This window comes from Rana temporaria, chromosome 8, assembly GCF_905171775.1.
Source record: "Rana temporaria chromosome 8, aRanTem1.1, whole genome shotgun sequence".
Taxonomy (NCBI): domain Eukaryota; kingdom Metazoa; phylum Chordata; class Amphibia; order Anura; family Ranidae; genus Rana; species Rana temporaria.
This window is the reverse complement of record NC_053496.1, coordinates 81,370,051-81,388,098: the sequence shown is the minus strand read 5'-3', so window position 1 is coordinate 81,388,098 and position 18,048 is coordinate 81,370,051. Positions and strand designations below refer to the sequence as shown.

Genomic DNA, 18,048 nt, shown 5'->3' with positions numbered 1-18,048 from the left:
TATTAAAAATAAAAAAATGGTTCAAACTATTTAATACTGGTCTCGAGCGATCAAAAAAAAAAAAAAAAAGACGCTACGAACGATGCCGCCTCATAGGAGGAGCCCGACCGTATGACGCTCGCTTGGTGTTACAGTTCTTTTATAGCTGAGGGCGGGGAGGTGTTCAAACATGTTTTTTCCGGATCACTCGAGACTGGATTACATCATTGGAACCATTTTTTTTTATTTTTTACTTTTAATAAAAGGACTTATCCCAAGCTGTCTCCTGTGGTTTTTGACATTGTGACACTTTTTTGTGAAATGGTAGGGGTACAATGTACCCGGTTACCAATTCACATAGGGGAGGCAGGAACTGGAGTTCCCCTTTGTTAAAGGGGGCTTCTAGATTCCGCAGACTCCCACAACCACCGGGCAAGGGTTGTGGGGATGAGGCCCTTGTCCCCATCAACATGGGGACATCCTCCCCATGTTGCGGGCATGTGGCCTGGTATGGTTCAGGAGGGGAGGGTGCTCTCTCGCGTGCTCAGATAAGGCTCTGGTGTGGATTTTTGGGGGGAACCCCACGGCATTTTTTTTTAAATGGCGCAGGTTCCCCTTCATATCCATACCAGACCTGAAGAGCCCGATATGGAATTTGGGGGGGACACCCACGCTTTTTTGGTTCGGGGTTCCCCTTAATATTCATACCAGACCCAAAAGGGCCTGGTGATTGACTGAGGGGAGAACCCATGCTGTTTTTTTTCAATTACTTTTATCTGTATTGCAGGGACCCGGCAATTCATTATAACCCCAAGTAGTTTTAAATGTTTTTTCCACCCCCAGGTACAAAATTTAAAGGAATATTTCACTTTCATCGTTTCACTTTGAGCATTATTAAAATATTAAAATCACTGCACCTGAAAAAAACAGCCGTTTTTAAAACTTTTTTTTACATTGATACATGTCCCCTGGGGCAGGACCTGGGTCCCCAAACACTTTTTATGACAATAACTTGCATATTAGCCTTTAAAATTAGCACTTTTGATTTTTCATGTTCGTGTCCCATAGACTTTAACGGTGTTCGCGTGCTCAAAAATGTTTTGCCTGCTCGCATTTAGAAGGGAAATCCAAGGAAAAGGTAAGTGAACCAACAATGCACTAGCTTAAAAAGGAACCCATTTAGAAAAAAAAAAAAAAAAAAACCTTTACAACCCCTTTAAAGTGTTTGTTAACCCACGTCTTACTTTATATAATCCGCTCTGTCTCCTAAGGATATGTCCCCATGTGTGTGTTTTATAAAAAAAAAAAAAAAAAAAAAAAATGCTGTATATAAAACTTATGCCTCTCTCCTCCCCCGTCTGACAGATTCAGCGAGAGGGGCCGAGAATCCACCACTGACGTCAGTCTAGAGGAGAGAGGTGGTGGGTCACGTGACCGATGATCAACACTCAGAAATAAGGTATATACGGCATATTTTTTTTATATACACATAGGGGGGGCATATCCTTAGGAAACAGAGTGGGTTATATAAAGTAAGACATGTTATTTCAGCAGCGGGCCCTGACAGGAGCCAACAGGCAGGGAGGGAGGGGGGAGAGATAAAGGACAGGAAAGCTGTGGATGACAGAGGCACATAAACTTACCACAGTATCCATGATACACTGTGGTCAGTTTACATAGGGGAGGGTAGAAACTGACAGGATCAGCCAGGTTTTTTTTTTAGGTGTTAGATGGGGCCAAATGACACAGCACAAGCGCTGTATAAAATGCTTTAATCGAACAGGATAATTTGTTTTCTTAGATTTACAATAAAAGCAAAGGAGGTTTTTACCTTAAACCTTTGTTAAATAGATTACCAAAAGCAAACAGCTGCAGAGTTTTGAGCAGTTAAAGCCCCACTCCGGACAAATTAGCCCTTACAGTGGGGCATGTTTATGTCTAGGTGAACAATAAAAAAAAATAACTACCTGTCCTCCACTCCTCCCCGCAGCTTCTGAAACACCTCCCTCTGGAATCCTAACAGCAAGACCAGAGAGAGTCTATAGCCCTACTCTGCCAATGAGGATGCCTCGGATAAGTCCACTGCCAGACTTAGGCCTTGTACACACGACCGAACATGTCCGCTGAAACTGGTCCGGCGGACCAGTTTCCGCGGACATGTTCGGTCGTGTGTAGGGCCGACCGGACAATTTTTTCCGGCCGACCGGACAGGTTTCCAGCGGACAAATGTTTCTTAGCATGCTAAGAAACATGTCCGCTGGAACCATGTCCGCCGGACAAGTCCGATGGTCAGTATGACTCATCGGACATGTCCGCTGGTCCGAGAACCCGCGCATGACGTCGAAGTGATTCGACGCATGCGTGGAAGCATTGAACTTCCGGGTTGGCGCACGTCGACGTGTCATCGTCGCCGCCACCGCGTTGTCTGTCCGTGGGAAATTTGGTCTGATGGTGTGTACAGCCATCAGACCAAATGATCCCAGCGGACATGTCCGATGAAAACGGTCCGCGGACCGTTTATCGGACAGATCAGCTCGTCTGTACGAGGCCTTAAGGGGAGTGCCGTCTACTGGGGGAGCAGAAGATCAGATAAAACTGCCACTGCAGGCCTCATGCTGAAAATGTTAGAAGCCTGCCTGGTCTTAGCCTTTCAAAAGTCACTCTCCTGAAATAATTATGCAGAAAACAAAAATTAGGATTTCCTATTGGACATTTATCAATTTTGTTGACCTGGAAGTGAATGCTAAACAGAAGTAGTGGAACAGATTCAACACAAGACTAATTAATTAATTTGTCCCTCTACTGGTCTAAAGTAGTACTACGACCTGCCCATGACTATGTGTTTAGACTAGAGTGTAAATTTGTTTGATTTAAGTGCTAAATCTGTTGCAGACATATAAAGCCAGGTTAAGTGACTTCTCACATCAACTACTTTAACACATGCAGTTCACTGGAACCCTGTCATGTTTGAGCTTGACATGCGTGGTCAAGTCAATGAATGAAATTTTCAAAACTGCTAAGCAGTCATCCAGCAACACATAACATACATTAAACCTTGCCATAATCAATACTGCAAGGCACAAACCGCTCCACAACCAATTTCTAGACACACAAAATACCTGTTCAGAAAGTACAAGTACTGTACCATTGTCCCACTATAGTAAAAACCATCAAGTGGCAACTTGCACTGAAAAGGGATAAGGTTTATACTGTAAACATTTCTATGACCAAGGGTGCATTATACCAAAGGTGTAGAACATTTTTAGAAACCATTAGCCTGGCAATAGAAAGCATTTGTCAATATGAAGGTCCTAGGAATCTGGCTGCAGAAATGTGCCCAGCTTGCATATAAAAATTATGATATACATACAGAGACATTTGTGTGACTGAGCCGGCCTTCATTACTGCCATTCAGACATTTCCTGTTTGAACGACAGGGCTGTCACTTAGCAACATTTGCCATTTTAGCACAATAATATTAAAACTAGTTCTACATTCTAATCTGTTTCTGTGAGAAATATTGCCTAATGAATTCAAAGTCATTACTCAAAGCCACGTGCTTACACACAAAAAATGGTAAATGTATGGAAAGTACATCAGCAATCAAAAGAAAATAAGAAAATTGATTTTCTTCCTAAATTGAAGAAATATGCGTCTTCGACTACAAAAAAAAAAAATAGGATTTTATGCTCACCGTAAAATCTCTTTCTCCGAGTTCATGGACGGACACAGCCTTAATGGGCATTAGCCTTCCTTAGGAGTTGACTAGGCAGAAACTTATATATAAAAAGGTTAACTTATCATAAACCCTATAGCCCCGCCCAGGGAGTGGGCGCTCTGGGTATAACCCCTCTCTCTTGCAGATCAGTTTGTCAAAAAGTAGTACAAACATAAAAAGGAGGGGAGGGTGCTGTGTCCGTGCATGAACTCGGAGAAAGATTTTACGGTGAGCATAAAATCCTGGGAACAGCAAAAAATGTAACTTCACCCCAAAACAACAGAGCTCCTCCACTGAGGAGTTGCAACTCTAAACAGCCGCCTGCAAAACTTTGCGTCCGAAAGAAGCATTCGAAGATGCACTCACATCAACCTTATAGAATTTGGTGAAAGTGTGAGCAGACGACCAAGTCACCGCCTTACACACCTGGGAAACAGAAGCTTGATGTCAGAAAGCCCAGGAGGCACCTATTGCCCTGGTCGAATGCGCCGTCATAGGAAAGGGGGGAGCCAACCCCTTATGGCGTAAGCCTGAATTATTGTCTGTCGGATCCACCTAGAGATGGTGGCCGATGAGACCGCTAGGACCTTCTTGGGCCCAGCCAACAAAACAAACAGCGAGTCTGACCTCCAGAACGGAGCAGTGGCAGCTAAATATACTCTCAGGCCTCGGACAACGTCCAAGGAATGCACCGCTGTCTCCCTAGGGTGCGACGGGTTAGGACACAAGGATGGAAGTACTATGTCCTTATTGAGATAGAAGGCCGAGACGACCTTAGGTAGAAAATATGGCTGCGGACGCAGCACCACCTTATCCTTGTGGAAAATTAGGTAGGGAGCCCTACATAAGGCGGCCAGCTCAGAGACTCGTCTAACTGACGTGACTTTGGTCCACCCCGCACTGTAGGAACAGCAGTATCCTGGACACAAAATAAGTCAGTGGATTTCACCTCATCTCTTCGCTAAGTAAGCCCTCCAGGTGCGATAGTAAATCCTCCTAGAGGATAACTTCCTAGCCCTTCTAATGGTAGAAATTACTGAATCCGATAGGCCCCGGTCTCTTAGTACTTCACTTCCAATGGCCATGCCGTTAAAGCCAGCGACTGTAAAGTAGGATGCAGTATGGGACCTTGTGACAACAGGTCCTTTCTCTGCGGTAAACGCCAAGGGACGTCTGCTACTAGCCGCACTAGATTGGCGTACCAAGTGCGCCGGGCAAATAGGATCATTGCAATCCCTTCTGCCTCTACTCTGCGAAGTAGAAGAGGCAGGGGCTTTAGAGGAGGGAAGGCATAGTCAGCCAATACTGACTCCACGGCGCCACTAACGCATCTGTGGCGTCTGCCCATGGGTCCTTCGACCTGGCCACAAACCTCAAAACCTTCCTATTGAGTCGAGACGCCAGGAGATCTACATCTGGCATGCCCCATCTCTGGCAAAGGAGCTGAAACACCTCCGGGTGCAGAGACCATTCTCCTTGGTCCAACGACTGGCGACTCAGGTAGTCCGCCTGCCAGTTTTCCACACCCGGAATGTATATGGCCGACAGTGCTGGTATGCTCCTTTCTGCCCACCTTAGAATGTGCGCGGCTTCTGACACTGCAGCCGAGCTTCTTGTTCCTCCTTGATGGTTGACATATGCCACCGCCGTGGAGTTGTCCGACTGGATCCTGACTGGATGCCCCTGTAGGAGACCATGCGACGAGGCACAGCCTGATCGCCCAAAGTTCCAGGACATTGATTGGCAGGTGGGAATCCTCCGGGAACCAGCGACCCTGGGTCGACTGGACCCCCCCCACCCGATAAGGCTGGCATCCATCGTAATGACTGTCCAGTGATAAGGAACGAACGACTTCCCGGACAGAAGTGCAATAATCAGGTGGCTAACCCGGATCTGATAATCCAGGGATGATGGGCACTTGTCCCATCTGGACAGAATTTCCTTCTGTAATACTCGCGTGTGAGATTGCGCATATGGTACCGCCTCGAAGGAGGCCACCATGAGGCCCAGGACTCGCATGCAGAAACGGAGTGATGACCATTTCTGGGACGTCAACTGCCGCACCGCAGTCCGAAGGGTCTGCAATTTTTCCACAGGGAAGAACACCCTTGCCTCTGAGGATTCCAGGATCAATCCCAGATACACTTGGCCTTAAGTCTGTATCATTACTGATTTCTGAATGATCAGAAGACACCCAAAATGTCTGAGGGTCTGACATGTTATAGACACGCCCTCCTCCAATTCTGAGGCTGAAGGAACCCTCAGAAGCAGGTCGTCCAAGTAGCCCACGATAACAATGCCACGTTGTCTTAGTAGGGCGAAAATTGGGGCAAGCACCTTGGTGCCGATGCCAGGCCAAAGGGGAGAGCCACAAACTGATAGTGGTCTTCCCAGACCACGAAGCATAGACGTTTCTGATGCTTTGTGCATATGGGGACATGTAGATAGGCATGCCTGATGTCCAAGGATGCCAGAAAGTCCCCCGGCTGGAGGGTAGTAACGACAGAGCAGATTGATGCCATCCGGAATGCTTGTACCTTCACAAAGCAATTGAGAGCCCTGAGGTCAAGGATAGGACGAACGCCCTCCTTCTTTGGTACAATGAACAGATTAGAGTAAAACCCCTGAAACCGATCCTGTACTGGGACGGGAAAAACCACCCTGCGTTCCAGCTGGTCTTGAACTGCCCCATCTAGGGCTTTCCGACGAGCCGGTAGTAGCTGGAGGTTGGAGGGAAAACATCTGTTTGGTGGGCAAGATAGGAGCTCTATCTTACCCCGATGAGACTACCTCGCGAACCCACCGGTCGGGAACCCGAGATGTCCACCGGGTCGCAAATTCATCCCCCCACCCGAGGGATGGGTGGGGGCGCACCTTCATGCGGACGTGGTCAACGGGTTTGTTGGGTTTGCGAAACCAGGGACCATCTCTGTCCCTAAACAGGCGCTTTATTGGCCTGTGGTTTTCTTCCCGCAGCGCTGGCGAAAAAAAATGATTGGGTGCGGTAAAGAAGGGCCCCTGTCGCCGACGTGGCTGCTTCCCCTTATAGGTCTGTGGGAGCAAGGTGCTCTTACCTCCTGTGGCATCCTTAATAATGTCATCCAGGCAAGCTCCAAAGAGTCCATCGGCTTTAAAAGGCAGGTCCATTAGGGCCTTCTTGGAAGCTTGGTCCGCCGACCAATACTTCAACCACAGTAGACGGCGTAACTGGCCAGCAGAGGAATAGTGTACCGCTGAACCTACTACAGTGTATAGGTTACAGGATATCGACTCTGCCTTCTTGTCCGCCGGGTCCTTGAAGACAGGAGCCCCCTCCACTGGAAGGGTGGTAAGCTTGTTTAGTCTGGACACAGGAGGGTCCACTATGGGGGGCGAGGTCAATTTCTTTAAGAAACTTATAGAGCCCTTTACTCACCTCTCCGTTTTCTTGCCGAAGCAAGGTAGTAGTACTTACCCTCATGTAGTTTTATGCTGGAGCATCCTGGACAGTACATCTTCCGCATGGTAACGGAGATGACTGTCGGCCAGGCTACTGCAACTCGGCCCTGTATACTGGTCTTTATGCAAGCCCTGGAGCGCATAGCTCACCGGCCACCCATAGAGCGATGGGCATGTCGTGGACGAGCCAGCGCGCAGCTACGTTCAACACACGCTCGATGGCCGAAACTGGGAAGAATACAAGGATCTAGGATCCAGCCTGTTGCCCAGCAGTTGATCGAAGATCGCAGGAAAAATAAAAAATAAAAATCCCGAATCTTGAACAGCCTTCAAGCCATGGGCCTGAAGGGAGCCATGTCTTCTCCTGAAACTAGGCAGAAAAAAAAAAACTGATCGGCGAGATGCAGAGAGAGGGGTTATACCCATAGGGTGTATGATAAGTTAACCTATATATACACACACAATATATATATATATATATATATATATATATATATATATATATATATATATATATATATATATATATATATATATATATATCTCTATCTATCTATATATCTATATATCTGCCTAGTCAACTCCTAAAGTAAAAATAGAACAGATAACACTACAAACTAGGGCAAGTGAACAAAAAAATATGACTGCAAGTAATGACCTAGGACCATGATCAGAACTACATACACAGTGGAGGGCTCCACGTTCAGCTGATGACCCAGATCAATCTTCAGTGGACTGAACACAGCATGAGATTGAACAAGTAACATGGACCGCCTATGTATGCAGATTCAGAAAGCTATACCACAAGGAAAGGAGCAAAGACCCATGTTGATCAGTCAATACTGATATTAGTTCTGTCCAACTTACTTTGTATGAACAATCTTGTGATGCCATTTCAAAAATGTCCTACTAACTAGTACATCTGAATCTGTCAGAAGCCACTGTCACCTGTACAGAAGTACTCATCAGAATGTAATACACTGGCAAACTGTACAGTGGTCACTTACCACCCTATTTGAACCAACACAATTCCGTGTCATATTTCCCAATACACAAAAAAAAAAAAAAACTTAATGAACCACAACAAAGATCATCACAGCTTCATTTTAAGACTGTCCTGCAATGCTAAAATGTTTGTTCCCTCGATTGAAAAATTATACAAAAAACTACTCCCCCCTCCATCCACAGTGAGGGAACCAGGAAGTGAAGCGCTCCGGCTTCACTCCCCGGTTCCCTACGGCACATGCGCGAGTCGCGCTGTGCCTGCCGATTGGCTCACACGCTGTGTGCTGGGAGCCGAGTGTTCCCAGCACACAACGGGGGACAGACGGGAAGTCAGGAAAAACCCGTCTTTTGCCCGTGACGGGTGGCCGGAAGTGGGTGCAAATACCTCTCTTTAGACAGGTATCTGCACCCCCCTCCCCCCTGAAAGGTGTCAAATGTGACACCGGAGGGGGGGAGGGTGCCTTTCAGCGCCTATTTCTAGCCCATCACTAGACCACCAGAAAAAACAGCATTAGTCATACCCATAAGATACAATCATTCGACATTCAAGCCTCTCTAAGAAAGCAATGGCACCCTACATGCTGATTGCATTACAAAAGAATTGACAGCATCCTAAAATAACCCATTAATATTCAAGCTTAGATCATGTATGGCACAACCATTTTATAAAATACAAAATATTACCAACTGCAGTACTAGAAAGGTAAACCTCAATGGTAGATGGTACCAACTGCAGAATGTTAACCATACCTAACAAAATCATTTTAACCTTGCCATGCTACCCAAAACTTTTTTTTACAACATTTAAAAAATGTAGTACTCGGCAGCAGTCTATGTTGTCTTCTGCTACAAGTGCCTCAAAAATTATCTTTTTCTAGGAAGCAAATCTAAAGAAAATGTAGAAAATTATATTAAAGGTTTGTATAAAACATGGTTATCGGCGCAATCATGAGATTATATAACCCAAGAAACAAAGGCCTCATTCACACCAATCTCCAAGCAAATGCGCTAGTGTAGGGGTGGTATGGTGCTTTTTTTCTTTACAACGCATTGCACTGTATAAAAAAAAAAACACACACACACACACACACACACACACACACGGATACTTCAAGTCCATTAAAGCGGTGGTTCCCCCTAAAACACATTGCTAACAATAGATTCGTAAGACCCGTTACACTGCGGGTAGGCTGGCTTTTTTTTTTTTTTTTTTCGTACATACCGAGATCTCGGCGTCTCGTCCCTTGGCGGTGGGCGTTCCTATTTGATTGACGTTCCTTGGACGGGCGCATACGTGACGTCACGACTTTCCGACAGAAGCCGAACGTCATTGCGCAGGCGCCGTATAGAGTCGGCTCTATACGGCGCATGCGCAGCGACGTTCGGCTTCTTTCGGAAAGTCGTGACGTCACGTACGCGCCCGTCCGAGGAACGCCCACCGACAAGGGACGAGACGGGGAGATCTCGGTATGTACTTATAAAAAAAAAAAAAAAAAAAAAAAAAAGCCAGCCTACCCGCAGTGTAACGGGTCTTACGAATTATTGTTAGCAATGTGTTTTAGGGGGAACCACCCCTTTAATGCAGTGTAATGCGACAAGTTGCGCTGAGTAAAATTACAGGTATTTTTTATACAGCGCACTACACCTCAAAGCAATGTTGTGGTGTTAACTGGGCACTAAGAAACAACAGTTTTCTACGTGCCCTTGTGTTCAGCCTTGCGCTGATGTGGGCGGATCGCCTTATGTTCAACTGCACAACCTTTTGGCATTAGGGTAAATCAAAAACCAATTACTAAAATTTCAAGTAAGCCTAAACATGTTAATGATATTCAAAAGATTTTAGTCTTTTTAAATCTGAATCACATATAAGAGGTATACCTGGTGACACCACCATGAAGGCCCTTCTTCAGCCACTTCCTGTTACAGGCAACAACTGTCTTCCAATTGTGTTCATGCGCTGTCACCTGCACACCCTGTTGATTCTTCATGCGGAATTACCAAACATTACACTGCCATGATCCACCAATGTCACCTGACAGGCAGTTAGTCCCGAGTAATCATTTGCACCCAAAATGTGGGCATTAAGACCGGAAGTGGCTGAAAAGGGCCAAAGGAAATCAAACAGTACTGTGTTGCAAACAAGGATAGAAAAAAGGGATAAAAATAAAAATGAAATAGTATTTTCATAAACATCTTATGGTAATAGTTTCAGATACACAGTTTTTAACAAATTAAATATCAATATAGTTTAGATCAGCACCTCTCAAACTTAAAATCATGTTTCGGTTTCGGGAAAGCTTTTCTACAACTCAATTTACCAGGGATGAGTGGGAAGAACACTCCCATTACAGTGAAGATCAGTGAGAAGAATCCCCCAGACAATGATGGTCAGTGGGAAAAATTATCCCCCTCCTTTCACTGGAGGTCACAAAGACAACCTTACAAAACAGCTAGGAGACTGATGAGTGTCATGCTGCTTGTTCTGGCAAGCAACATTGTTGCACCAATGGAGGGAAATCAGCTGAAGCCTCTGGAGGCACCCCAGGTAAAGATGACCAGTTCACCCGAAATCTGCACACCTGAGCACCCGGCCTCGGCCTTGTATATAAGCACTGACATCAGGAGACTTGCAGCCAATCCCAACATGGAGCCCACTGACATCACTTTCTATGGAAACTTCAATGAATGACAACCCACCTAGTGACACCCTAACCTGTCTATGTCAGGCACCCCCCATAAAGATCAGAACCCAGCACTGACACCCCCCATGAAGATCAGTACCCAGCACTGACACCCCCATTCCCAGGATCCCCCCATAAAGATCACAACCCAGCACTGACACCCCCCATGAAGATCAGTACCCAGCACTGACACCCCCATTACCAGGATCCCCCCATAAAGATCACAACCCAGCACTGACACCCTCCATTACCGGGATTCCCCCCCCCCCCAAAGCTCAGAACCCAGCACTGACACCACCATTCCTGGGATCCACCCCCCCCATGAAGATCAGAATGCAGCACTGACACCCCCATATGGCTCAGAACCCAGCACTGACACCCCCATATGGCTCAGAACCCAGCACCGACACCCCCCATTCCTGGGATCCCTGCCCCATGAAGATCAGTACCCAGCACTAACACCCCCCATTCACGAGATCCCGCCATAAAGATCATAACCCGGCACTGACACCTCCATTTCCAGGATCCCTCCCCCCACAGAAATCAGAACCCAGCATGGACACCCCCATGACGATCAGAACCCAGCACTGACACCCCATTCCCAGGATCCCCCCCATGAAGATCACAACCCAGCACTGACACCCCCATGAAGATCACAACCCAGCACTGACACCCCCATTCCCAGGATCCCCCATGAAGATCAGAACCCAGCACTGACATCCCCATTCCCGAGATCCCCCCCATGAAGATCAGAACCCAGCACTGACACCCCCATTCCTGGGATCCCCCCATAAAGATCAGAACCCAGCACAGACACCCCCATTCCTGGGATCCCCCCATAAAGATCAGAACCCAGCACAGACACCCCCATTCCTGGGATCCCCCCATAAAGATCAGAACCCAGCACCGACACCCCCATTCCTGGGATCCCCCATAAAGATCAGAACCCAGCACAGACACCCCCATTCCCGGGATCCCCCCATAAAGATCAGAACCCAGCACTGACACTCCCCCCATGAAGATCAGAACCCAGCACTGACACTCCCCCCATGAAGATCAGAACCCAGCACTGACACTCCCCCCATGAAGATCAGAACCCAGCACTGACACTCCCCCCATGAAGATCAGAACCCAGCACTGACACCCCCATTCCCAGGATCCCCCCATGAAGATCAGAACCCAGCACTGACACCCCCATTCCCAGGATCCCCCCATGAAGATCAGAACCCAGCACTGACACCCCCATGAAGATCAGAACCCAGCACTGACACTCCCCCCATGAAGATCAGAACCCAGCACTGACACCCCCATTCCCAGGATCCCCCCATGAAGATCAGAACCCAGCACTGACACCCCCATTCCCAGGATCCCCCCATGAAGATCAGAACCCAGCACTGACACCCCCATGAAGATCAGAACCCAGCACTGACACTCCCCCCATGAAGATCAGAACCCAGCACTGACACTCCCCCCATGAAGATCAGAACCCAGCACTGACACCCCCAATCCCAGGATCCCCCCATGAAGATCAGAACCCAGCACTGACACCCCCATTCCCAGGATCCCCCCATGAAGATCAGAACCCAGCACTGACACCCCCATGAAGATCAGAACCCAGCACTGACACTCCCCCCATGAAGATCAGAACCCAGCACTGACACCCCCATTCCCAGGATCCCCCCATGAAGATCAGAACCCAGCACTGACACCCCCATTCCCAGGATCCCCCCATGAAGATCAGAACCCAGCACTGACACCCCCATTCCCGGGATCCCCCCCATGAAGATCAGAACCCAGCACTGACACCCCCATTCCCAGGATCCCCCCATGAAGATCAGAACCCAGCACTGACACCCCCATTCCCGAGATCCCCCCTATGAAGATCAGAACCCAGCACTGACACCCCCATTCCCAGGATCCCCCCTATGAAGATCAGAACCCAGCACTGACACCCCCATTCCCAGGATCCCCCCATGAAGATCAGAACCCAGCACTGACACCCCCATTCCCGAGATCCCCCCTATGAAGATCAGAACCCAGCACTGACACCCCCATTCCCGGGATCCCCCCTATGAAGATCAGAACCCAGCACTGACACCCCCATTCCCGGGATCCCCCCCATGAAGATCAGAACCCAGCACTGACACCCCATTCCCAGGATCCCCCCATGAAGATCAGAACCCAGCACTGACACCCCCATTCCCGAGATCCCCCCTATGAAGATCAGAACCCAGCACTGACACCCCCATTCCCGAGATCCCCCCTATGAAGATCAGAACCCAGCACTGACACCCCCATTCCCGAGATCCCCCCTATGAAGATCAGAACCCAGCACTGACACCCCCATTCCCGGGATCCCCCCCATGAAGATCAGAACCCAGCACTGACACCCCCATGAAGATCAGAACCCAGCACTGACACTCCCCCCATAGAGATCAGAACCCAGCACTGACACCCCCCCATAGAGATCAGAACCCAGCACTGACACTCCCCCCATAGAGATCAGAACCCAGCACTGACACCCCCCCATAGAGATCATAACCCAGCACTGACACCCCCCCATAGAGATCAGAACCCAGCACTGACACCCCCCCATAGAGATCAGAACCCAGCACTGACACCCCCCCATAGAGATCAGAACCCAGCACTGACACCCCCCATAGAGATCAGAACCCAGCACTGACACCCCCCATAGAGATCAGAACCCAGCACTGACACCCCCCCATAGAGATCAGAACCCAGCACTGACACCCCCCCCCCCATAGAGATCAGAACCCAGCACTGACACCCCCCCCCCCCATAGAGATCAGAACCCAGCACTGACACCCCCCCCCCCCCATAGAGATCAGAACCCAGCACTGACACCCCCCCATAGAGATCAGAACCCAGCACTGACACCCCCCCATAGAGATCAGAACCCAGCACTGACACCCCCCCATAGAGATCAGAACCCAGCACTGACCCCCCCCCATAGAGATCAGAACCCAGCACTGACACCCCCCCATAGAGATCAGAACCCAGCACTGACACCCCCCCATAGAGATCAGAACCCAGCACTGACACCCCCACCCCCCCCATAGAGATCAGAACCCAGCACTGACACCCCCACCCCCTATAGAAATGCACACACATAAAAAGGGATACAGGTCAAGTCCAAGTCGAATCCATCCTCCTGGTATCGCCTTTTGTTCCTGCTGACGAACTCCTTGATGATGGCTGTCATGTCGGGGAGCCGCGGGGTGGGGAAGAAGGAGGAGAGGGGGGCTGAGAGTTGGTGAGGGCCCGCTATGGGCCCAGATCGGGGGTCAGCCTCCTGGGGCTCCCCTCTGCGCCCCCTCCTCCTCCGGCTGCTGCTGCGGCCGCTCCGGGGGCTGCCGGGGGAGGCCAGAGTCCGGCCGGGAGGGAAGAGGGGAGGGGGGAAAGGGAAAGGGGGAGGGGATGCGGCCTAGTCCGGGGGCCGACTCGTACACCTCAGTCACCGTATATCCAACAATGGGCCGACTGCCCCGTCACTCTACGGAGCGTCACTCGGGACAACCAAGTCCAGGTCCGGGGTATCCCCTCCACCCTCCTCTCCACTGCTCGGTGGTGTCGTGATCCTCCGAGGAGGGGGGGGGGGTGTCAATCCGCGGGTCCTTCCTGCAATGGCCAGCGCTTTAATCCCTTCGTGTCAAGCCTTCTCCGGGAGGGTGTCACTATACGGCTAGGGGGACCGGGGTGGTCGGTGCAGGAACCCGCCTGCCGCGTCTCATGTCTCCGCCGTCACACGCTCAAGCTCCCATCATGGCTTCCCTACGAGAGTCAGCGAAGAGGCAACGCGTATCCCTCCGCCGCCTCCTCCTCTACTGTCACAGATTCCTCCGCCCCCTCTTCATGCACAATATAGTCCGCGCCACATCATCCATCCACCACCGAGTCAACGCCGCTCTGCAACACCTCACACCGAGCCGGCATCAGCGGAACCTCACCCCCCGCTAGACGGAGCCTTCTCCGGGGCGGGCGGGGAGAACAGTACAGGTAGAAGTGGAGGGATTCGAAGCTGGGGGCGGAAGGATATTTTCCACAGCGGGGACTATTTTTCGTTCCTTGAGGAGGGAGAGTCACGTGGTGTAGAAGTGGGGAACTTTTACAAAATGTCATTTTTTTTTTACTTCATTTCCCTTTCTTCCTCCTGTATGTGGAGGGAAAGTCTCAGGCCTGCTTCTCCACACACCATGCCCCCACTCCCCTCATATACCATAAACATGATAAATAGTCACACTGTAATTATAAATGTCATCTTTACCCCCCCCCCCCCTTCCTGCCCAGGCCAATTGTCAGCTTTCAGAGCTGTCACACTTTGAATGACAACTGCACAGTCATGCAATGCTGTACCCAAATGACATTTCTATTTTTTTTTTTTTTTTTTAGACAGGTAGTTTTATTTTGATGGTATTTATTCATCACTCGGGTTTTTCCTTTTTTTGCTAAAAACGAAACAAGACCGAAAATTGTGATTCCCTTTTTTTTTTTTTTTAGTTTGTTATTAAACTTTGAAAATAAGTAATTTTTCTCATTCACTGATGGGCACTGATGAAGTGGCACAGACAGGGTGCAATGATGGGCACTGATAGGCTGCACTGATGAAGTGGCATTGATAGACTACACTGATCGCCACTGATAAGTCTGCACTGATGGGCTGCACTGACAGGTTGCATTGATGTGCACTGATATGCTTCTCTGATAAGTCTGCACTGATGAAGCAGCACTGATAAGCTGTACTGATAAGTCTGCACTATTGGGCACTGAAGAAGTGGCACTGATAGGCCCAGATTCTCAAAGGGCTTACGACGGCGCAACGCCATGTACGCCGTCGTAAGTCCTAATCTGGCCCGGCGTATCTATGCGTCTGATTCTTAGAATCAGTTACGCATAGATATCCATTAGATCCGACAGGCGTAAGGCTGTTGCGCCGTCGGATCTTAAATGCAATTTTTTTTGTCCGCTAGGTGTCGCCACCGTCGTTTTCCCAGTCGAGTATGCAAATTAGCTAGATACGTTAATTTCCTGAACGTACGCGCGGTTGACGCAGTGAAGTTACAACGTTTACGTTAGGTTTGCCCGGCGTAAAGTTGCCCCTGCTGTATGAGGCGCAACCAATGTTAAAGTATGGCCGTCGTTCCCGCGTCTAAATTTAAAAATTTATGTCGTTTGATCAAGTTGTCCGTGAATGGGGCTGGACGCCATTTACGTTCACGTCGAAACCAATGACGTCCTTGCGACGTCATTTGGAGCAATGCACCCTGGGATATTTTACGGACGGCGCATGTGCAGTACGTTCGGCGCGGGAACGCGCTTAATTTAAATACTACACGCCCCTACCCGCCTAATTTGATTTACGCTACGCCACCGCAACTGTACACGCAAGTGCTTTGTGAATAAGGCACATGCCTGTAAAACTTGCGGCGGCGTAACGTAAATGAGATATGTTACGCCCGCACAGTTTTGCGCGATTCTACGAGAATCTGGGCCATAGGCTTCACTGATGAAGCGGCACTGATAGGCTGCAGTGATGAAGAGGCACTGATAAGTCTGCACTTTTTGGCACTGATGAAGCTACTCTGATGGACACTGATAAGTCTGCACTGATGGGCACTGATAGGCTGCACTGATAAGTCTGCACAGATAGACTGCATTGATAAGTCTGCCTTGATGGGCTGCACTGATGGTCACTCATGAGAAGGCAATAATATGCAGCACTGATTGGGAGTTTACCGCTCAGGTGTGATTGATGAGCCTTTTCACTGGATCCAAAGCCACGGGTGCTGGCAATGGTAATGCAAAAATGAAGGGAAAGATTTGGACAGCCGCACTCCAAGAAATTGTTCCTTTTATTGTAAAATCAAATCACAAAAAATACATGTCACAGCAAAAAACAGCTGCAAGTTGACGCGTTTCACACTGGTAGCGCAGTGCTTAATCATAGCTAACTAGCTATTATTAACCACTGAGCTACAGTGTGAAACGCGTCAGCTTGCAAATCTTTGGAGTGCGGCTGTCCAAATCTTTCCCTTCGATAGCCACTGATGGTAACCCCTTCCCAGCCAGTGTTATTAGTACAGTGACAGTGCATATTTTATTAGCATTGATAACTCTATTGGGCATTATGCACACTTGATAAAACAAAATTTTTGTGAGATTAGGCATTTTTTTTTTAACAGCCCTTAAACTCTTCTTATTCTATATGTTAATGCACACATGGATGTTTTTTGAAGTTTATCAGCAGAGGAATTTATGGGCTGTTGCCTGAATGCCCTAAAATCACGTTCAATAGCAGTTCTTCTGACCACAAAAAACGATGCACGCTGAAAAACGCACATAAACGTTCATTAACATGCTTTTATCAGTGTTCATAGTTTTTTTACATTGCAGAGCTGAATGTAAGCTGGTGTCATTTAAAAAACAAACAAAAACGCTGACGCTTAAAAACACGCATTAAAAACGCTATAAAACGTGCGTTTTTAAAGCAACGTTCTCTTGCCAGCAATCCGACATACAGAAAGACTTTTTGGAACGTCATGTGTGCATGGAGCCTTATGCCTAGTACACACGGGAGGATTTATCCGCGGAAACGGTCGCCGCGATGATGACGCGGCGACGTACGCGACGCTGTGATATAAGGACTTCCACGCATGCGTCGAATCATTACGACGCATGCGGGGGATGGATTCGGACGGATTGATCCGGTGAGTCTGTACAGACCAGCGGATCAATCCGTTGGAATGGATTCCAGCGGATAGATTTCTTAGCATGTTAGGAATTTTTTATCCGCTGGAAATCCATCCCCGGGGACAAAAATCCGCGGAAACAGATCCGCTGGATTGTACACACCAGGGGATCTATCCGCTGAAACCGGTCAGCGGATCAATTTCAGCGGATTGATCCTCTCGTGTGTACGGGGCCTTAGTGTCACTGGTCCCTAAAAAGTGTCAGTTAGTGTCTAGGTTGTCCGCCACAATATTGCAGTCCCCCAATAAATCGCTGATTGCCACCATTACTAGTAAAATAAAAAAAGATAATAAAAATTCCATAAAAAATATCCCATAGTTTGCAGACGCTACAACTTTTACGCAAAACAATTGATATAAGCTTATTAGAATTTTTTTTTTACCAAAAATATGTAGCAGAATACATATTGGTCTAAACTGATAAAGAAATTTAGATTTTTTAAAACATTTTTATTGGATA

General features: G+C 48.3%; 1 protein-coding gene across 1 annotated transcript in view; it reads right to left on the bottom strand.

Moving 5' to 3' along the window:
• The window catches only part of PTEN (phosphatase and tensin homolog), a 108,391-nt gene extending 93,621 nt beyond the window's left edge, over positions 1 to 14,770 (bottom strand). The window contains 1 exon segment of the mRNA XM_040362082.1: positions 13,966 to 14,770. Coding sequence (XP_040218016.1) covers positions 13,966 to 14,044 — 79 coding nt within the window. The 5' untranslated portion in view covers positions 14,045 to 14,770.
• Between the last annotated feature and the right edge of the window lie 3,278 nt (positions 14,771 to 18,048).